The sequence below is a fragment of the Salvelinus alpinus genome, chromosome 6 (genome assembly GCF_045679555.1).
Source record: "Salvelinus alpinus chromosome 6, SLU_Salpinus.1, whole genome shotgun sequence".
NCBI classification, from domain to species: Eukaryota; Metazoa; Chordata; class Actinopteri; order Salmoniformes; family Salmonidae; genus Salvelinus; species Salvelinus alpinus.
Genome location: NC_092091.1, coordinates 38934501 through 38952246, shown reverse-complemented (window position 1 = coordinate 38952246; position 17746 = coordinate 38934501). Strand labels below are relative to the sequence as shown.

Here is a 17746-nt window from a genome sequence, read left to right as displayed (position 1 = left end):
CAAGACTGAAAGTAGTTGTACAATGACACCCAGACTTAGTGGTTAAAATAAGCATTCTTGATTTATTCTCAGCCCGCCACCAATATACATACTGCACCCTTTAAAACAATTTGTTTTTTGTAAAGAAAGATATAAAATAACCTCTCAAACCACCTAGTATTCTACACTGGACAAATAAACATGTAAAGTGTTGGTCCCATGTTTCATGAGATGAAATAAAAGATCCCAGAAATGTTCCATACGCACAAAAAGCTTTTCGCTCAAATCTTGTGCACATATTTGTTTACATCCGTTAGTGGGCATTTTTCTTGGCCAAGATAATCCTTCCACCTTACAGGTGTGGCATAACAGGAAGCTGATTAAACAGCATGCTCATTACACAGGTGTACCTTGTGCTGGAGACATATGGCCAATCAAATGTGCGGTTGTCACACCACAATGCCACAGATGTCTCAAGTTGAGGGAGAGTGCAATTGGCATGCTGACTGCAGGAATGTCCACCAGAGCTGTTGCCAAATAATTTAAAGTTAATTTCTCTACCATAAGCTGCCTCAAACGTTGTTTTAGAGAATTTGTCAGTGTGTCCAACCAGCCTCCCGACCGCAGACCACATATGGAGTCGTGCGTGCGAGTGGTTTGCTGATGTCAACGGAGTGCCCGATGGTGGCAGTGGGGTTTTGGTGTGGGCAGGCATAAGCTATGGACAATGAACACAATTGCATTTTATCTAAGGCAATTTGAATACACAGAGATACCGTGACAAAATCCATTTTCCTTTTATTAAGGTATCTGTATTCCCAGTCATGTGAAAGCCATAGATAAGGACCTAATGAACATATTTCAATTGAGTGATTTCCTTATATGAACTCAGTAAAATCTTTGAAATTGTTGTATAGTGAACAAAAATATAAAACTCAACATGCATCAGATGATACAGTAGACAAATTGAGAGTAGTGTGAACAGCCCACTCTGAACAGAATTCACCAGAGCCTTCCTATTGTGGTTTATTTTTGGACAATTCTATTCCTATGGTGTAGGCATGATTATAGCGAGGGGGACAGGGGAGATGAGACAGTGGAGTCCATCTGGTCACTAGACATCATTTGATAGGATGCGTCCCAAATGGTACCCTATTCCCTACATTGTGCCATAGGTCTCTGGTCCACAGTAGTGGGAATATTATATTGGGAATATGAGGCAGTTTGGGACTCATCCAAAGCGGTTTAGACAGAACGTTCAGACAAGCCCAAACTTCACATTCAAGGAATTTCAGCGACATGATCAGGACCACATTTCATCTTCTGTAATTTATTGGCGTTCGCACGAATGTAATGTGCATGCCGACACCTACATTTAACATGATAATCATTCCACAATACTGAGAGATAAACTCACACTACAAGCTACACTGTCAATTCCCCTCACTCCAGCACGAGCCCACATCAATCTGACAAGATGGCAGATAACGTTCTTCATGTGAGGTCTGACGAGTACATTCTTCAGTTCTAGAACCTTCAGCTCCTGAAGGTTTGACTCCCCACGACCTCCTCTTCCTGCTCCTGTCTTCCTGGGACTGGTTGCTTGACAGCCAGTCAGATCAAGTATAGGTAACTGCATACTTGAAGTGTGACTGAATAGTGGGAGTTTCAAAAGAAGTGAGTGGATCAACAGCGATGGATGTAACATCAGGGGGGATTTTACTAAACTAACATATGGAATTGTTTTAAGACGGTCATACCATGAATTATTTAGGTATTTGATTTAAAATTGTAGGACCCCTGTAGGTATCACCAATGTTTGGGGGGAGGTAAAATATTGAATTTGGCTTTTACTACTATAACCCATAGCAACACACTCACATTGATTACAATTTTGGACAGGTACCTAACATTACATTTAGAATGTAACCTACCCAACCCTGGTGGTAGGTTAGGAAAAGGGTTAGCTAAAATGCTACAGTTGTCAACAATCAACTCGTCGTGCAGCCCAATCTGCCACGCAAAACGGTCTTGAGTGGCAACAAATTGCCCAATTAGCTGATTCGCTTTTCATACACCCGCTCTGTTGATCCTCCCACTTTCAGACACACTCCATGTATGCAGTTACCCATGACTCAATCAGATTGAAGGAATATTCACTTGCGGGCGTTGTCGTAATTGGCCACGAACCAATCACACGTCTGCTTCAAGGCTGTGACAGAGGGAAAAACAACAAGGAGAATCAGCAATTGCGAACGTTAATAAAAAGATGGCCGAATACAGATACATTGTTTTAGCACAACAGTTTTTGAAGTACGGTGTGCAACATGGTTCAATTTGCAAATAAAATAATGTTAAAAAAAACAACAAATCGGCCCAATCTATTTAGTTTTTTTCCCTAATTGCCGGCGTTGGAGAAGTAGGTACCTTGTTTGAAGGGGGTAAAGGTGAAGTTGGGGTGGTGCCGCAGCAGCTTGGCATTGCTGGCGGTCTTCTTGAACTGACCGTCCGATTTGGTAGTGTCATACTGGAGGTCATGAGTTAGGGAATCAAACACACACGGGTACCACTGCCACTACTACTGGCAGGTTGTGCGTGTGGATAGTGAGAGAATGAGTACAAGAGAGAGGGAGTGTGGTGTGTGTTAGCGCTGTAATCTGGCCATGCAGCCAGGTGAAAGGATACAGTCACTTGACCTTTGAATCCCAGCGCCTCGACGACGGCCTCGGCTGCCTCCTTGATGGACACCTCATCCTCCTCGCCAACTAAAATACAAAGCGAGAGAGGGAGACAACACTGAATCCTGAAAATACTTTTTTGCTTAATGTGTGTGTTTATGCGTGTGTGTGTGTGTGCGCACGCGCGCGCAAGGCTCACCAGACAGTATAATGGGGTCCACCTCATGGTACTCTCTCAGCACCCAGAGGAAGAGATGAGCCAGGTCCAATGAGTAGATGAACTGCCTTCTGGGAGTTCCTGAGCCCCACACCACCAACGGACTGCCCTCCTCTAACACACGGATGAGTGAAGACTTGTTAGAAGAAATATAATTTCCCGTGGGCAGATTCTGCGTGTAGACAGAGAGAATCTACCAGGGATGTGTGAGATCCGAGCAGCATTAGTTCAGTTATTTTTAAAAGTTCTCACTGGTTAATTGGACGTATTAAGACTGGGCGAAGGTGGTGCTAAAACTGCTTTGCCTCGAGTGCTTCGTGCATGTGCCCACACGGATCAGAAAAGAGGTTCTTTGGCTAAGAGCTTCCTTTCGTGAGCGTGGAGACGTCGTTTTTGGCAGAACTATGAATTTCTAACACTATGAACACAGAGTTAATCCCGCAGCTGACCAAGTTCTGCGAATCTGGATTAACAGAGATTAGATGTAGGGGGGTATACTGTAAAGGTTTTATACATTTAATAAATGTTATACACATTCAGAGCTATACACCGAATTGCAGTATACAGACTCCAAAAAGAAAGCAGGCTACAGTTGGCTGGAGAATAAAGAAATAGATATCGTTATAGCTATTAGTGAGTGTTGTGTAGTTGTTATCTTACTCTGAGCAATGTAGGCTTTGTGTATGAGACCTGGTAGTACATGTCCATCCTCAATGTTGAAGTTATCATGAGGACCAAACACATTTGTTGGTATCACTGCTGTGTAGCACCGCCCATGCTTCTGGTGATACGCCCTGCAACACACACACACACACACATAACCCACTAATCCATGAACACAGACACACAGAGCCATATACACTACATGGCCAAAAGTATTTGGACACCTGCCCATCCAAAATCATGGGCATTAAAATGAAGTTGGTCCCACTTTGCTGCCACAACAGTATCCACTCTTCTGGGAAGGATTTCCACTAGATGTTGGAACATTGCTGCAGGGACTTGCTTCCATTCAGCCACAAGAGCATTATTGAGGTCAGGCACTGATATTGGACGATTAGGCCTGGCTTGCAGTCGGTGTTCCAATTCATCCCAAAGGTGTTAGATGGGGTTGAGGTCAGGGCTCTGTGCCGGCCAGTCAAGTTCTTACACACCAATCTCCACAAACCATTTCTGTATGTACCTCGCTTTGTGAACGGGGGCATTGTCATGCTGAAACAGGAAACACAGAATCTTATAGAATGTCATTGTATGCTGTAGCGTTAAGATTTCCCTTCACTGAATTTAAGGGGCCTAGCCCGACACATGAAAAACAGCCCCAGACCATTATTCCTCCTCCACCAAGCTTTAAAGTTGGCACTATGCATTGGAGCAGGTAGCATTCTCCTGGCATCCGCCAAACCCAGATTCATCCGTCGGACTGCCAGATGGTGAAGCGGGATTCAACACTCCAGAGAAAACGTTTCCTCGACTCCAGAGTCCAATGGCAGCATGCTTAACACCACTCCAGTCAACGCTTGGCATTGCGCATGATGACGCTACGCGCTTCAGCACTCGGCAGTCCCGTTCTGAGAGCTTGTGGCCTACCTCATGGCGGCTGACAAGTTGTTGCTCCTGTACGTTTCCACTTCACAATAACAGCACTTACAGTTAACCGAGGTAGCTCTAGCAGGGAAGAAACTTGATGACCTGACTTGTTGGAAAGGTGGCATCCTATGAAAGCGCCATGTTGAAAAGGCACTGAGCTCTTCAGTACGGTGCATTCTACTGCCAACGTTTATGGAGATTGCAAGGCTGTGAGCACGATTTTCTACAATGAGTGTGGCTGAAATAGTCTAATTCAATTTGAATGGGGGGTCCACATACTTTTGGCCATACTACGCACTTGGTTTGAGGAGTTTAACTCGGGATAACCGGTACCACTGAATTGGCTCACCTTTTAGCCAGGTACATTTCTATGGCAACGAATCCTTCAGAACTAACATTGATAAAATCAAAAAAAATCGTCATGAAGTAATAAGATGAAGACGGCACTTCATCAAGCCTAATTTCACACCATAGCCTGCTAAATTTGCAAGATACCTCTTGGATTGATGTTTCAGCATTATCCCAACGAAGAGTTCCGCGTTCGACGAGCCACGTGCGACATGCACACAGTTACATGCCTGCTAGCTTTAGCAGGACAAGCTATATCCATGGTCGTTGTACAGATGCAGCCAGAGCTGGAACACGAAGGTAACTGAAGCTGGCTAGCTTTAGAAAACCGTGAGTAGATCTAGCTTGAAATCGTAGTATACCCTTCTAGTCTCCCTTGTAATAAAGGTTAAAGACATGCTCCGGAACTTTGGCGACTACTAAGTATTTTTTTTAAACCTCCCGCTTTGGGCTGGATGTGTTAATGTGTAGTTTACACATGCATAATCTATGAGCAGAATTACTGTCTTACCTCAATTAGCCACGACATCCCTAGTTTGAAAGCGACTGTTTTCTGGAAGCTGAGCTGCGCCATTTCCCCCAATTTGTTTTACTGTGAGCCAGCTCCCTTGCAATTCGAGTTCCAGCCAATCAGCTTTAGCCCCTTGCCATTTGAGTGACAGCTAGGAAGATGCACACAGCAGAGCGAGATAAAAATCACAATGACGTGGTGCACATATCGGCACATATGTGGCATAGTACGCACATTTCGGGGACCACTTTTGTCTCGTGAGCGCTAGTTTCATAACTGGCTAAAAAGTACCTGAGAATCTCTTTAAATAAAACAAGAACACACCTATTGTGGACATCGATCATTCTCTTAGCGTAGGCGTAACCATAGTTAGACTCATGAGGAGGGCCGTTGTGGATCTGGAAAAAAAGAAATAAGAGATAGTCAACTACCATCATGTCTACTACCATCATGTCTACAACACACACACACACACAAGCCGTTACCATGGTCTCGTCAATGGGGTAGGTGGTCTTGTCAGGGAAGATGCAGGTGGAGAGACAAGAGACCACCCTGACAGCGTCTACCTCGTGTGCTGCCTGAAGAACGTTGTCATTGATGTAGATATTGTTCCTCTGGAGAACATGGATGAATACATTGGTAAATAAACATGATCAAAATCACACATGGATGGATAACTTTGAGTCCCCATTGGCACCCTATTCACGATATACTGTAGTGTACTACTTCTGACCAGGGCCTATAGTTAGTGATTAGGGTGCCAATGGGGATGTGTCAACTTGCACACTCCCCATCATGGATTTTTAGACATAGGATTTGTAAAAGTTTCCACCTTTGTAAAAGTAATGTGAGAAAATTGTGCAAGTGCACACTTTGGGAACAGTGTGGAGAATCGGGATGCAGCCCGTTTCATCACAACTCCTGAACCACTTACCCAGAAGTCTAGGTTGGCCCTCATGTTCTTGAAGAGCCCTCCCACCATGGCTGCCAGGTGGATGATGTGGGTGGGCTGGTGCTTCTGAAACACTGCCCGTGTCTCACCCATGTCCCTGAGGGAGCACACACAAGTTATCTTGACTTTTCAAAGGCACAGGAACTCAGAGGCTGGGCTACAAAGCCACCCAGAGCAAGGACTGAGGCAGGCGAGGGAATGTTGGGTCAGGTGTGTGTGTGTGTGTGTGTGTGTGTAGCTCTCACATGAGGTTTGCGTCCTTAGACGAGAGGAAGATCCACTCCTCTCCCTCCCTGGCCCCTCCCTCTTCTTTGACCACATGTTCTATGGCCCTGCCCACCAGACCAGTTCCCCCAGTCACCAACACCCGCATAGGACCATTTTGATCCACTGTACGATCTCCCATCTGCGCACGCACACACAGAGAGAGAAATGGGGGGAGGGGAGCGGGAAAGAGAAACAGTGAATTGCTTACAATCTGTAGATCAGTGAAGTTCAAGATAACCTACAGTTGAAGTCGGAAGTTTACATACACCTTGGCCGTGTACATACACCTTAAACTCAGTTCCACAATTCCTGACATTTAATCCTAGTAAAAATTCCCTGTTTTAGGTCAGTTAGGATTACCACTTTATTTTAAGAATGTGAAATGTCAGAATAATAGTAGAGAGAAGGATTTATTTCATCACATTCCCAGTGGGTCAGACGTTTACATACTCTCAATTAGTATTTGGTAGCATTGCCTTTAAATTGTTTAACTTGGGTCGAACGTTTCGGGTAGCCTTCCATAAGCTTCCCACAATAAGTTGGGTGAATTTTGGCCCATTCCTCCTGACAGAGCTGGTGTAACGGAGTCAGGTTTGTAGGCCTCCTCGCTCGCACAGGCTTTTTCAGTTCTGCCCACAAATTTTCTACAGGATTGAGGTCAGGGCTTTCTGATGGCCTCTCCAATATCTTGACTTTGTTGTCCTTAAGCCATTTTGCCACAACTTTGGAAGTATGCTTGGGGTCATTGTCCATTTGGAAGACCCTAGCTTTAACTTCCTGACTGATGTCTTGAGATGTTGCTTCAATATATCCACATAATTTCCCTCCCTCATGATGCCATCTATTTTGTGAAGTGCACTAGTCCCTCCTGCAGCAGCGCACCCCCACAACATGATGCTGCCACCCCCGTGCTTCACGGTTGGGATGGTGTTTTGGCTTGCGAGCATCCCCCTTTTTCCTCCAAACATAACGGTGGTCATTATGGCCAAGCAGTTATTTTTGTTTCATCAGACCAGAGGACATTTCTCCAAAGAGCACGATCTTTGTCCCCATGTGCAGTTGCAAACTGTAGTCTGGCTTCTTTATGGTGTTTCTGGAGCAGTGGCTTCTTCCTTGCTGAGTGGCCTTTCAGGTTATGTCGATATAGGACTCATTTTACTGTGGATATAGATACTTTTGTACGTGTTTCCTCCAGCATCTTCACAAGGTCCATTGCTGTTGTTCTGGGATTGATTTGCACTTTTTGCACCAAAGTACGTTCATCTCTAGGAGACAGAACGCGTCTCCTTCCTAAGCGGTATGACGCCTGCGTGGTCCCATGGTGTTTATACTTGCGTACTATTGTTTGTACAGATGAACGTGTGTGTATGTCTACAATTTTTTTTCTGAGGTCTTGGCTGATTTCTTTTGATTTTCCCATGATGTCAAGTAAAGAGGCACAGAATTTGAAGGTAGGCCTTGAAATACAGCCACAGGTACACCTCCAGTTGACTCAAATGTCATTAATTTAGAAGCTTCTGATAGGCTAATTGACATAATTTCCTGTAATTTTCCAAGCTGTTTGAAGGCACAGTCAACTTAGTGTACAGTCGTGGCCAAAAGTTTCGAGAATTAAACAAATATTAATTTTCAAAGTCTTCTGCCTCAGTTTGTATGATGGCAATTTGCATATACTCCAGAATGTTGTGAAGAGTGATCAGATGAATTGCAATTAATTGCAAAGTCCCTCTTTGCCATGCAAATGAAGAAGGCTTCAGGGCGCCCAAGAAAGCCCAGCAAGCGCCAGGACCATCTCCTAAAGTTGATTCAGCTGCGGGATTGGGGCACCACCAGTACAGAGCTTGCTCAGGAATGGCAGCAGGCAGGTGTAAGTGCATCTGCACGCACAGTGAGGTGAAGACTTGGAGGATGGCCTGGTGTCAAGAAGGGCAGCAAAGAAGCCACTTCTCTCCATGAAAAACATCAGGGACAGACTGATATTCTACAAAAGGTACAGGGATTGGACTGCTGGGGAATGGGTTAAAGTCATTTTCTCTGATGAATCCCCTTTCCGATTGTTTGGGGCATCCGGAAAAAAAGCTTGTCCGGAGAAAACAAGGTGAGCGCTACCATCAGTCCTGTGTCATGCCAACAGTAAAGCATCCTGAGACCATTCATGTGTGGGGTTGCTTCTCAGCCAAGGGAGTGGGCTCACTCACAATTTTGCCTAAGAATACAGCCATGAATAAAGAATGGTTTCAACACATCCTCAGAGCAATTTCTCCCAACCATCCAGGAACAGGTTGGTGACGAACAATGCCTTTTCCAGCATGATGGAGCACCTTGCCATAAGGCAAAAGTGATAACGAAGTGGCTCAGGGAACAAAACATCAATATTTTGGGACCATGGCCAGGAAACTCCCCAGACCTTAATCCCATTGAGAACTTGGTCAATCCTCAAGAGGCGGGTGGTCAAACAAAAATTGACAGCATGCCAGGGCGGATTGCAGGTCTTGAAAAACACTGCAAATATTGACTCTGCATCACCTTCATGTAATTGTCAATAAAAGCCTTTGACACTTATGAAATGCTTGTAATTATACTTCAGTATTCCATAGTAACATCTGACAAAAATATCTAAAGACACTGAAGCAGAAAACTTTGTGGAGATTAATATTCTCAAAACTTTTGGCCACGACTATGTAAACTTCTGACCCCACTGGAATTGTGATATAGTGAATTATAAGTGAAATAATCTGTCTGTAAACAATTGTTGGAAAAATGACTTGTGTCATGCACAAAATACATGTCCTAACCGACTTGCCAAAACTATAGTTTGTTAACAAGAAATGTGTGGAAAGGTTGAAAAAACGAGTTAATGACTCCAACCTAAGTGTATGTAAACTACTGACTTCAACTGTACTTTGGAAGAAGGCTACAAAGTTACTTCATACAAATGGCAGGGAAATGACTTATCCCAAATTGATTGATGAATTTAGTGAAATAGGAATCAAGAATCAATTAAACAAGAGTCACTAAAAGACTAATCTCCTCCAACAGCCGGCTCATTCTTTCTGTCAAGCCTGGGGACGAGGTCACACACAGTATAGAAAAAAAACATGAACTCAAGGTGCAATATAATCTAGTTTGTCCAAGGGTGGGTGTGTGATACATACGCCTACACTTACAGGTTCCGGGACACGTAGCGAGACGCAATGATGCATTGTCCCAGCATTTTGAAATGACAGATTAAATTCCTTTTGTAACCAAGAAAGAATCAAAGAGGGAGTGGACCAAACTCGTTAGTCTGTTTTTCTACTAGCCTGAGTGCCAGTCTGTTTGTGCTATCACAACTCCCTGTCACTCATTGTCATGTTTGGCTTGATTGCAATAGAATACACAACAGTATTTATATAGATCTGGGTAGATTTGAACTAGGTTGAATATAGGGTATTGACCTAGGCTTTTTACAGGATGAGGTAGAGGATGTAACGTCAAGGATGACATTTCAAGAGCAAACAAACCACAAATGTAAAATTATATCTGATAAGATTTAGCCTAAGTGGAAAGTACACCATGTCCTTTTTATCTTGTCTCTAGATCCCAGTTCCTATTCTTGTTGTAATGAAGGAAAGAGGAAGCAGACAACACTTGACAATGGGTTTTCTGTTTCTCAATGGTTGTTGGATTGGATTTTCCCCAAGGAAAGAACTAAATGGGGCTTTACGACTGTGCCTCAAAATTGTATACATGTACATTTCAAATGAACAGCTAGCCTAATATACATTTTATGTATACTGTAAACACAGCATTCAACAATTTCAAAATACTTTGAGTTACAGTTCATAAGGATATCATTCAATAGAATGAAATAAATTAGGCTCTAATCTATGGATTTCACGGCTGGGAATACAGATATGCATCTGTTGGTCACATATACAGTACCTTAATAAAATAAAAGTAGGGGTGTGGATGAGGAAGCCAGTCTATCTTGTGTGACCACTATTTGCCACATCATGCTGTTGATTATGGCCTTTGGGATGTTGTCCCACTCTTCTTCAATGGCTATGAGAAATTGCTGAATATTGGCGGGAACTGTAACACGCGTCGATCCAGAGCATCCCAACATGCTCAACGGGTGACATTTCTGGTGAGTATGCAGTTCAGCTTCCAGGAATTGTGTACAGATTATTGCGACATGGGGCCGTACATTATCATGCTGAAACATGAGGTGATGGCGGCAGATGAATGGCATGACAATGGGCCTCAGGATCTCGTCACGGTATCTCTGTGCATTCAAATTGCCATCGATAAAATGCAATTGTGTTTTTTGTCCGTAGCTTATGCCTGCCCATACCATAACCGCACCGCAACCATGCGGAACTCTGTTCACAACGTTGACATCAGCAAACCACTCGCCTACACAACTCCATACTAGGGCTTGGCGGTATACCGTATTTTATACCGTATTTTACGGTATACCGGTATTGAGGCATGGACCGGTTTGAGTTTTTAACTTTACCTTCTATAACTGTACTTGAATGTTTATTTTTTTATTTTTTTAAATGCGATACGTGTATAACGTCAATTTTTTAAATAGTTTACTCCACTACTAGAGTGCCCTCTCCATGCAGATTTCCACACAGGTCTAGCCCCGCCCTCTGTCACTCAAGGAGCGCATCTGCTGTTGCTGGACCACGAGACACTTGCTTTCAGTCGGTCAATGCAGCACAAGCAACAACGTTGATGACGATGCACTTTTCAGTTGGCTCCTTAATAGAAACCCCCTACAGTCAATTAGACAACGATGAATTCTACCAATCTCTTACAGTCAACCCTACAGAGGACCTAAAAACTGAATTGAAAGGGCTCCTCACAGAAAGGAAAATGAAGATACATTTGAACTCATTGTCTGAAATGTAGCCGATGGCAGCCCACATATGGCTTCATTTTTATCTTCTTCCAAAATTCCACAAGAATGTTGAAAACCCCCCCAGGCAGACCAGTCATTAGTGGTAATAAAAGTCTGAAGTACATTGATTACTTTACTATTAAGCCTTTTCACTCCCAGTCCATCTTCAAGATACCACAGATGTATTGAACAAAATTAAGGAATTGAACAATATAGGTACAGCTTCCTTTTTAGTCGCCATGGATGTTGAGTCTCTATACACCACCATTGGACATGAACAAGGATTGGCAGCTATGCACCATTTCTTGAGTACCCGGCCTGAGACAGATGCCTCCCGCAGAATTCATTGTCTCACTGACTGAACGGACTCTCAATAATAACATCTTTGTCTTTCAGGACCATATTTTTTAAACAAGTCAAAGGACGTGCCATGGGAGCTTGCTACAGCCTTTTCTACGCTGGTTTGTACGTAGGTAAATTGGAAAATGACTATGTATCCTTCTAAAAAAAAACACACAAAAAAAACAGTTATTTGACCGGATTATAAGGTGGGGACGCTATATTGATGATGTTTGCCTGTTCTGGTATGGCTCAGGATAACTTATTTCCTTCCACCAATACCTTAACAGCATTAACCATATCAAACTAACTATGGAGTACAGCAAGGATAATCTTTTTTTGGACCTTGACATCAGTAAAAATTACCACGGTTGTTTGTACACATCAATCTTTAGGAAGCCTAAAGATGGGAATACCATTCTGAGGGCAGATATTTTCTTTTAGCCTTTTGGAGTGGAAGCTATTCCATATGGCCAATTCCACAGAGTCCGCGGTATTTGCGATCAGGAAACAGACTAGTGTCAAATCTGCTGAATTGCTTCTTGAAATCGTGGCTACAGAGCTCAGTTCCTGAAAGATGCAGGTATAAGGGCTGGACGACTTGACAGAGAGAACTTGTTGCGAAGGGGAGTGCCTCATGATGCACCAGAGAGTGTACTTTGTTACAAAATACAGCACTGAAGCAGAGAACATAAAAAATTATTTTAAAGAATTGGGGAATCATCCAAAGTGATACGCTACTACGTAAAGTGTTCCCAGAGCCACCAGTCAAAAGGTTTTAGAGATGTCCTACCCTAAAATACAAATTAGTCCACAGCTATCTTCCTGCTGACTCAAAAACTTGGCTAGACCACAAACCCAGGGGCTCTTTTAAATGACTCGCTCAATACGGAAGTGGTCAGATGACGTGGATGCTACACTACAGGACTGTTTTGCTACCAGACTGGAATATGTTCCGGGATTCATCCAATGGCATTGAGGAATACACCACCTCAGTCATCTGCTTCATCAATAAGTGATAAGTGAGTGTACGTACATATACCGAACCAGAAGCCATGGATTACAGGCAACATCCGCATCGAGCTAAAGGCTAGAGCTGCCGCTTTCAAGGAGCGGCAGCTAATCCGTACACTTATAAGAAATCCTGCTTTGCCCTCAGACGAATCATCAAACTATCATGGTCCAAACATACCAAGACAGTCGTGAAGAGGGCACGACAAAACCTTTTCCCCCTCAGGAGACAAAGGATTTGGCATGGGTCCCCAGATCCTCAAAAGGTTCTTCAGCTGCACCATCAAGAGCATCCTGACCGGTTGCATCACCGCCTGGTATGGCAACTGCTCAGCTTCTGACCGTAAGGCGCTACAGAGGGTAGTACGAACGGCCCAGTACATCACTGGGCCAAGCTTCCTGCCATCCAGGACCTATATAATAGGCAGCGTCAGAGGAAAGCACATAAAATTGTCCGAGTTTTCTCTGCTACCGCACGGCAAGCGGTACCGGAGCGTCAAGTCTAGGACCAAAATGCTCCTCAACAGCTTCTACCCCCAAGTCATTAGACTGCTGAACAATTCATAAAAATCACCACCGGACAATTTACATTGCTACCCCCCCTCCTTGTACACTGCTGCTACTCGCTGTGTGTTACCTATGTATAGTCACTTCACCCCCACCTACATGTACAGATTACCTCAACTAACATGTACCCCTGCACACTGACTCTGTACCGGTGCCAACTGTATATAGCCTCATTATTGTTATTCTTATTGTGTTACTTTTTATTATTAATTTTTATTTTAGCCTACTTGGTAAATATTTTCTTCTTCTTGAACTGCAATGTTGGTTGAGGGCTTGTAAGTAAGCATTTCACAGTAAAGTCTACACTTGTTGTATTCGGCTCATGTGGCAAATAAAGTTTGCATTTCAAATCAATCAGTGCAACCATTTATTGCACAGAAAAAGTTTTGTTGACACAGCTTCTAAAATGGAGTATCAAGTCAAGCATTTAATCAACTGCAAAACCACACGTCATCTACAGATTGGAATGTCCATAGTGCAAGGTGCTCTACATTGGACGGACAAAGAGGCGCTTGTTCCAATCAAACCTGATTTGAAGAGGAAGTGGTTACATAATACAAAATGTAACTTTTGGGTGTCAGGGGAAATGTATGGAGTAAAAAGTACATTATTTTCTTTAGAAATGTAGAGAAGTAAAAGTTGTCCACAAATGCACATTTGTGGCCTGCTGGAGGTCATTTTGCAGGGCTCTGGCAGTGCTACTCCTTGCACAAAGGCGGAGGTAGCGGTCCTGCTGCTGGGTTGTTGCCCTCCTACGGCCTCCTCCACGTCTCCTGATGTACTGGCCTGTCTCCTGGTAGCGCCTCCATGCTCTGGACACTACGCTGACAGACACAGCAAACCTTCTTGCCACAGCTCGCATTGATGTGCCATCCTGGATGAGCTGCACTACCTGAGCCACTTGTGTGGGTTGTAGACTCCGTCTCATGCTACCACTAGAGTGAAAGCACCGCCAGCATTCAAAAGTGACCAAAACATCAGCCAGGAAGCATGGACCATAGAGGAACATCATGTTATAGTTAGCTAGCCTTTGCAATTTAAGAGAAAATGTTATCTAGCTATAACGTTTTCTGAGCGGGTTGAACTGAACCAATGTTACCGTCTTGTGTGTCAGCAAGAGAATGCTTAGCTAGCTAGTCACGAACAGCTTTCGAAGGAAAAGCAATCAAATGTGAATTTTACATAGCAACCTTTGTAATCGAAACTACAATTATTACTGCTAGCTAGCTACAGTTACATAAAACGTGTTTTACTTACCAGTTACTCCAGAGCTTGATTCTTTTTCTAGCTATGAAGTTAGATGCTTCTATTAAATGGGATTGTGATTCTGAACAGTCAACCCTCCACCAGTCTCAAGGGAGGACGTGGTTCTTCTTCTTCGATGAGGTTTAAGGGATGTTGGCATCTGTTAGATGTTGTATTACCGCCACCTACTAGACTGGAGTACAACTCTCTTATACTTTGCTTGAATAAATAAATAAACAAATTTGCGCGATCGGTTTTCTATCGCTCATTTGCACGTCACGTCAATGATGTCATGTCACGGTGTGGGACTGTGGGTGAATTAACCTTGTCGGAGTGGCGCCCTGATTCTAGTTTGTGAGCCAGGCAGGCTACTTACTACCTGGGGTGGTCTCCCACTCAGAAGTACGAGATTGAGAGGGGGGTGGGGGTAGGTTGATCTCAGGTCTCCCCACTGGAAGCTCGAGGTTGGGGGAGCGGGGGAATCTTTCAAATAGCGCACCTCTAACTTTGTACAGTACTAATGCAATTAGTAAAATCACTAACACTACGAAATGCTACCAAATAAACAACAATTAATTCATAATACTGTGAATATATAGTTTCACAGACATATTGTTGCATTTTTTCTGGTATTTGCGAAATCGTTAAGAATAATATAAAACCAGTCTGCACACCACCAAAGTGAATTGGTTTAGTCTTGACTCTTGGTTGACAGTGTTGGGGGATGCGTAATGTATTGATGCTCGAGTGCAAATTCAACACAAAGTACCAGGAAAAGGTCTAAGCCATCAGGTTCCCAGTTTAGGAAAAAGAGGAAAGAAGAAGAGGAGAAATGAGCAAAAGATAAAGGTACGCAGCTATGTTATCTCTTTATGAGTATAATATTATGCATTTAATGAAATAGGCTAGTATAACACTTATGTTTGTTAGCCTATGTTGCTATTTTGCTTGATATGCTATTACACATCGGGTGAAAATATACCGTTTTCTGTCCGACTAGCTTACATAACATTGGATATAATTTAACACAGTTTCATCATGATAATGTGTGTAGCCTGCAGGTCCTGAGCTCAGTAAGGAGAATTTCCAATGCTGTAGGCTAACTTTAAAGACGTCTATATTATGCTGATATTTTGTATATTTTGTGATATATTGAGTCTTTTGGGATGTCTTATGCCTAAAATTAGCCAAGGTGGCTGTATGGTTAATTTGGTTCCTATTCTGAAAGTTTGATAAATTGTGCATAATGACATGAATATTTAATTGTGCAACAAATGTATTTAGAGTTTCAGACACATATACTGTATTTCAATGCAAATTCAGGGGCACTTCTGAAATGTTTTGGAGCACCCTCTGGCACTGGCCAGGATGAGGAGCCGTCCACCTCCTCAGCCACACAGGCCTCTTCAGAAATGATCTCGGGGCCTCAGGAAGAGGAGCCATCCACCTCCTCAGCCACACAGGTGTCTTCACAAACGTTGTCTGAGCCTAAGGATGAGGATGAAGACCCATTTGCTTCCACTTCTCCCCAGCAGGATTCTTCAGGTGTGTGTGTGTGTGTGTGTGTGTGTGTGTGTGTGTGTGTGTGTGTGTGTGTGTGTGTGTGTGTGTGTGTGTGTGTGTGTGTGTGTGTGTGTGTGTGTGTGTGTGTGTGTGTGTGTGTGTGTGTACACGCACATGTGTTTATGTGTGCATCCCTGCATAACATAAACAAAATAGATAATTACCCTTTTGCAAAGTTTTAAGTTTCCATATTGTGGTTGGTTGGTGTATTCTGAAAGAAACAACAGCCTCTTCTGCTACTGCTGCAAACTCTTTTCTGAGAAGAAAATTCATTTAGCAAACTCAGGACTGACAGATTGGAAACATGCAAGCTCTTTGCTGACTTCACACGACAGCACTCCAGAACACCAAAACTGCATGAAAACATGGAAAGAACTGGCAATGAGGATCACAAAAAGGGGAAACAATTGATAAGCATGACATGACACTTATGGAGGCTGAGAGGATAAGATGAAGAGAGGTGTTGACATGTCTGACTGTTATTGTGCAGTCTCTGGCAATTAGAAATCTGGCACTAAGGGGACACACACACACTGTACTTTCCATCAAATGGAAATTTCCTCAGAGGTTGAACTGATGGCATAATTTGATCCAGTCATGAAAGAGCATCTTAACCGTGTCCAAAAAGGGACCTCGAGTCACACCACCACACCACCTTGGCCACCAAATACAGAATGATCTCATTGAATTGTTGAGCAGCAAGGTCATTTCAATAATGGTGAGTGACATCAAACTGGCAAAATTCTTCTCTATCATTCTAGATTGCACCTCAGATGTCAGCCACACTGAACATTTGTCAGTTGTGATTAGAATTGTGTCACTGAAGGAGGAGCCCCACACAAAGGAACATTTTATGGGGTTTTTGAAGGCAGAGGAGTCCAGGGGCCAACATTTGGCATCCCTGATTCTCAAAAGATTAGAGGAGCAACATTTTTTTTTTGATGACTGCAGAGGACAGTCTTAGGATTATGGGGCCAACATGAGAGGCAAAAACAAAGGTGTCCAAGCCAGACTCCTGAAAATGAATCCAAGAGCTCTATTTGTGCCATGTGGGGCTCAAACATTGAACCTGGTTGTGGCTGATGGTGCTAAAAGTTCTGTCGATGCCACAGGTTACTTTGGTATCTTACACAAACTGTACACCTTGTTCTCAGCCTCCACACAGCGTTGGGCATTCCTGAAAACACATGTGGACATCACTTTGACGATGTGGACTGAGACAAGGTGGGAGAGTAAAGTAAAGTTAAGAGTGTCGAGCCACGGAGGTATCAGGCAGCAGTGGTGAGAGACACTGATTGAGGTGAGGGATCAAACCAAAGACCCTGTGATGAAGATTGAGGCACAGTCCTTGTCAGAGGAGGTGGGATCATATCGCTTCAGCATCTGTACAGTGGTGTGGTATGACATCTTTTTTGTTGTTGTTGAAAACTCTGTTTATTCAGTTTTACACACAAGACAATATAAATAATATACTCAAATAGAAAAAAGAAAAAAGAATAGCTTTAAAGATACCGTACTTTGGACAAGTTAAACACACCGGGCAGAAGGCTACCAAGGTTAAAGGGCAATCTGTAGTACAGGGACAGAGCAG

At 43.3% G+C, this 17746-nt stretch overlaps 1 protein-coding gene across 2 annotated transcripts; it reads right to left on the bottom strand.

Annotated features, from left to right (window-relative positions):
* Positions 1–760: 760 nt before the first annotated feature.
* Positions 761–14908, bottom strand: LOC139578661 (GDP-L-fucose synthase-like). Of its 2 annotated transcripts, XM_071406579.1 has the most exons (10): positions 14605–14908; positions 6518–6678; positions 6255–6369; positions 5806–5934; positions 5645–5718; positions 3535–3668; positions 2857–2988; positions 2665–2744; positions 2407–2506; positions 761–2191 (listed from the first exon to the last, which is right to left on the bottom strand). In XM_071406579.1, the coding sequence occupies exons 2-10, from the start codon at positions 6676–6678 to the stop codon at positions 2136–2138; spliced, it is 981 nt and encodes a 326-aa protein (XP_071262680.1). In that variant the 5' UTR covers positions 14605–14908; the 3' UTR covers positions 761–2135. The 2 variants fall into 2 exon arrangements, with proteins under 2 accessions (XP_071262680.1, XP_071262681.1); XM_071406580.1 differs by lacking the exon at positions 5806–5934 and having other exon boundaries at positions 14605–14775.
* Between the last annotated feature and the right edge of the window lie 2838 nt (positions 14909–17746).

Bases quoted from the DNA above. Each gene is read 5' to 3' on its own strand.
- LOC139578661 (XM_071406579.1), bottom strand. From the start codon at position 6,678: ATGGGAGATCGTACAGTGGATCAAAATGGTCCTATGCGGGTGTTGGTG. The intron at 6,370-6,517 runs GTGAGAGCTACA...GTGCTCCCTCAG, and splicing joins TCTAAGGACGCAAACCTCAT to GGACATGGGTGAGACACGGG. The intron at 2,989-3,534 runs GTAAGATAACAA...TCCGTGTGTTAG, and splicing joins CAAAGCCTACATTGCTCAGA to AGGAGGGCAGTCCGTTGGTG.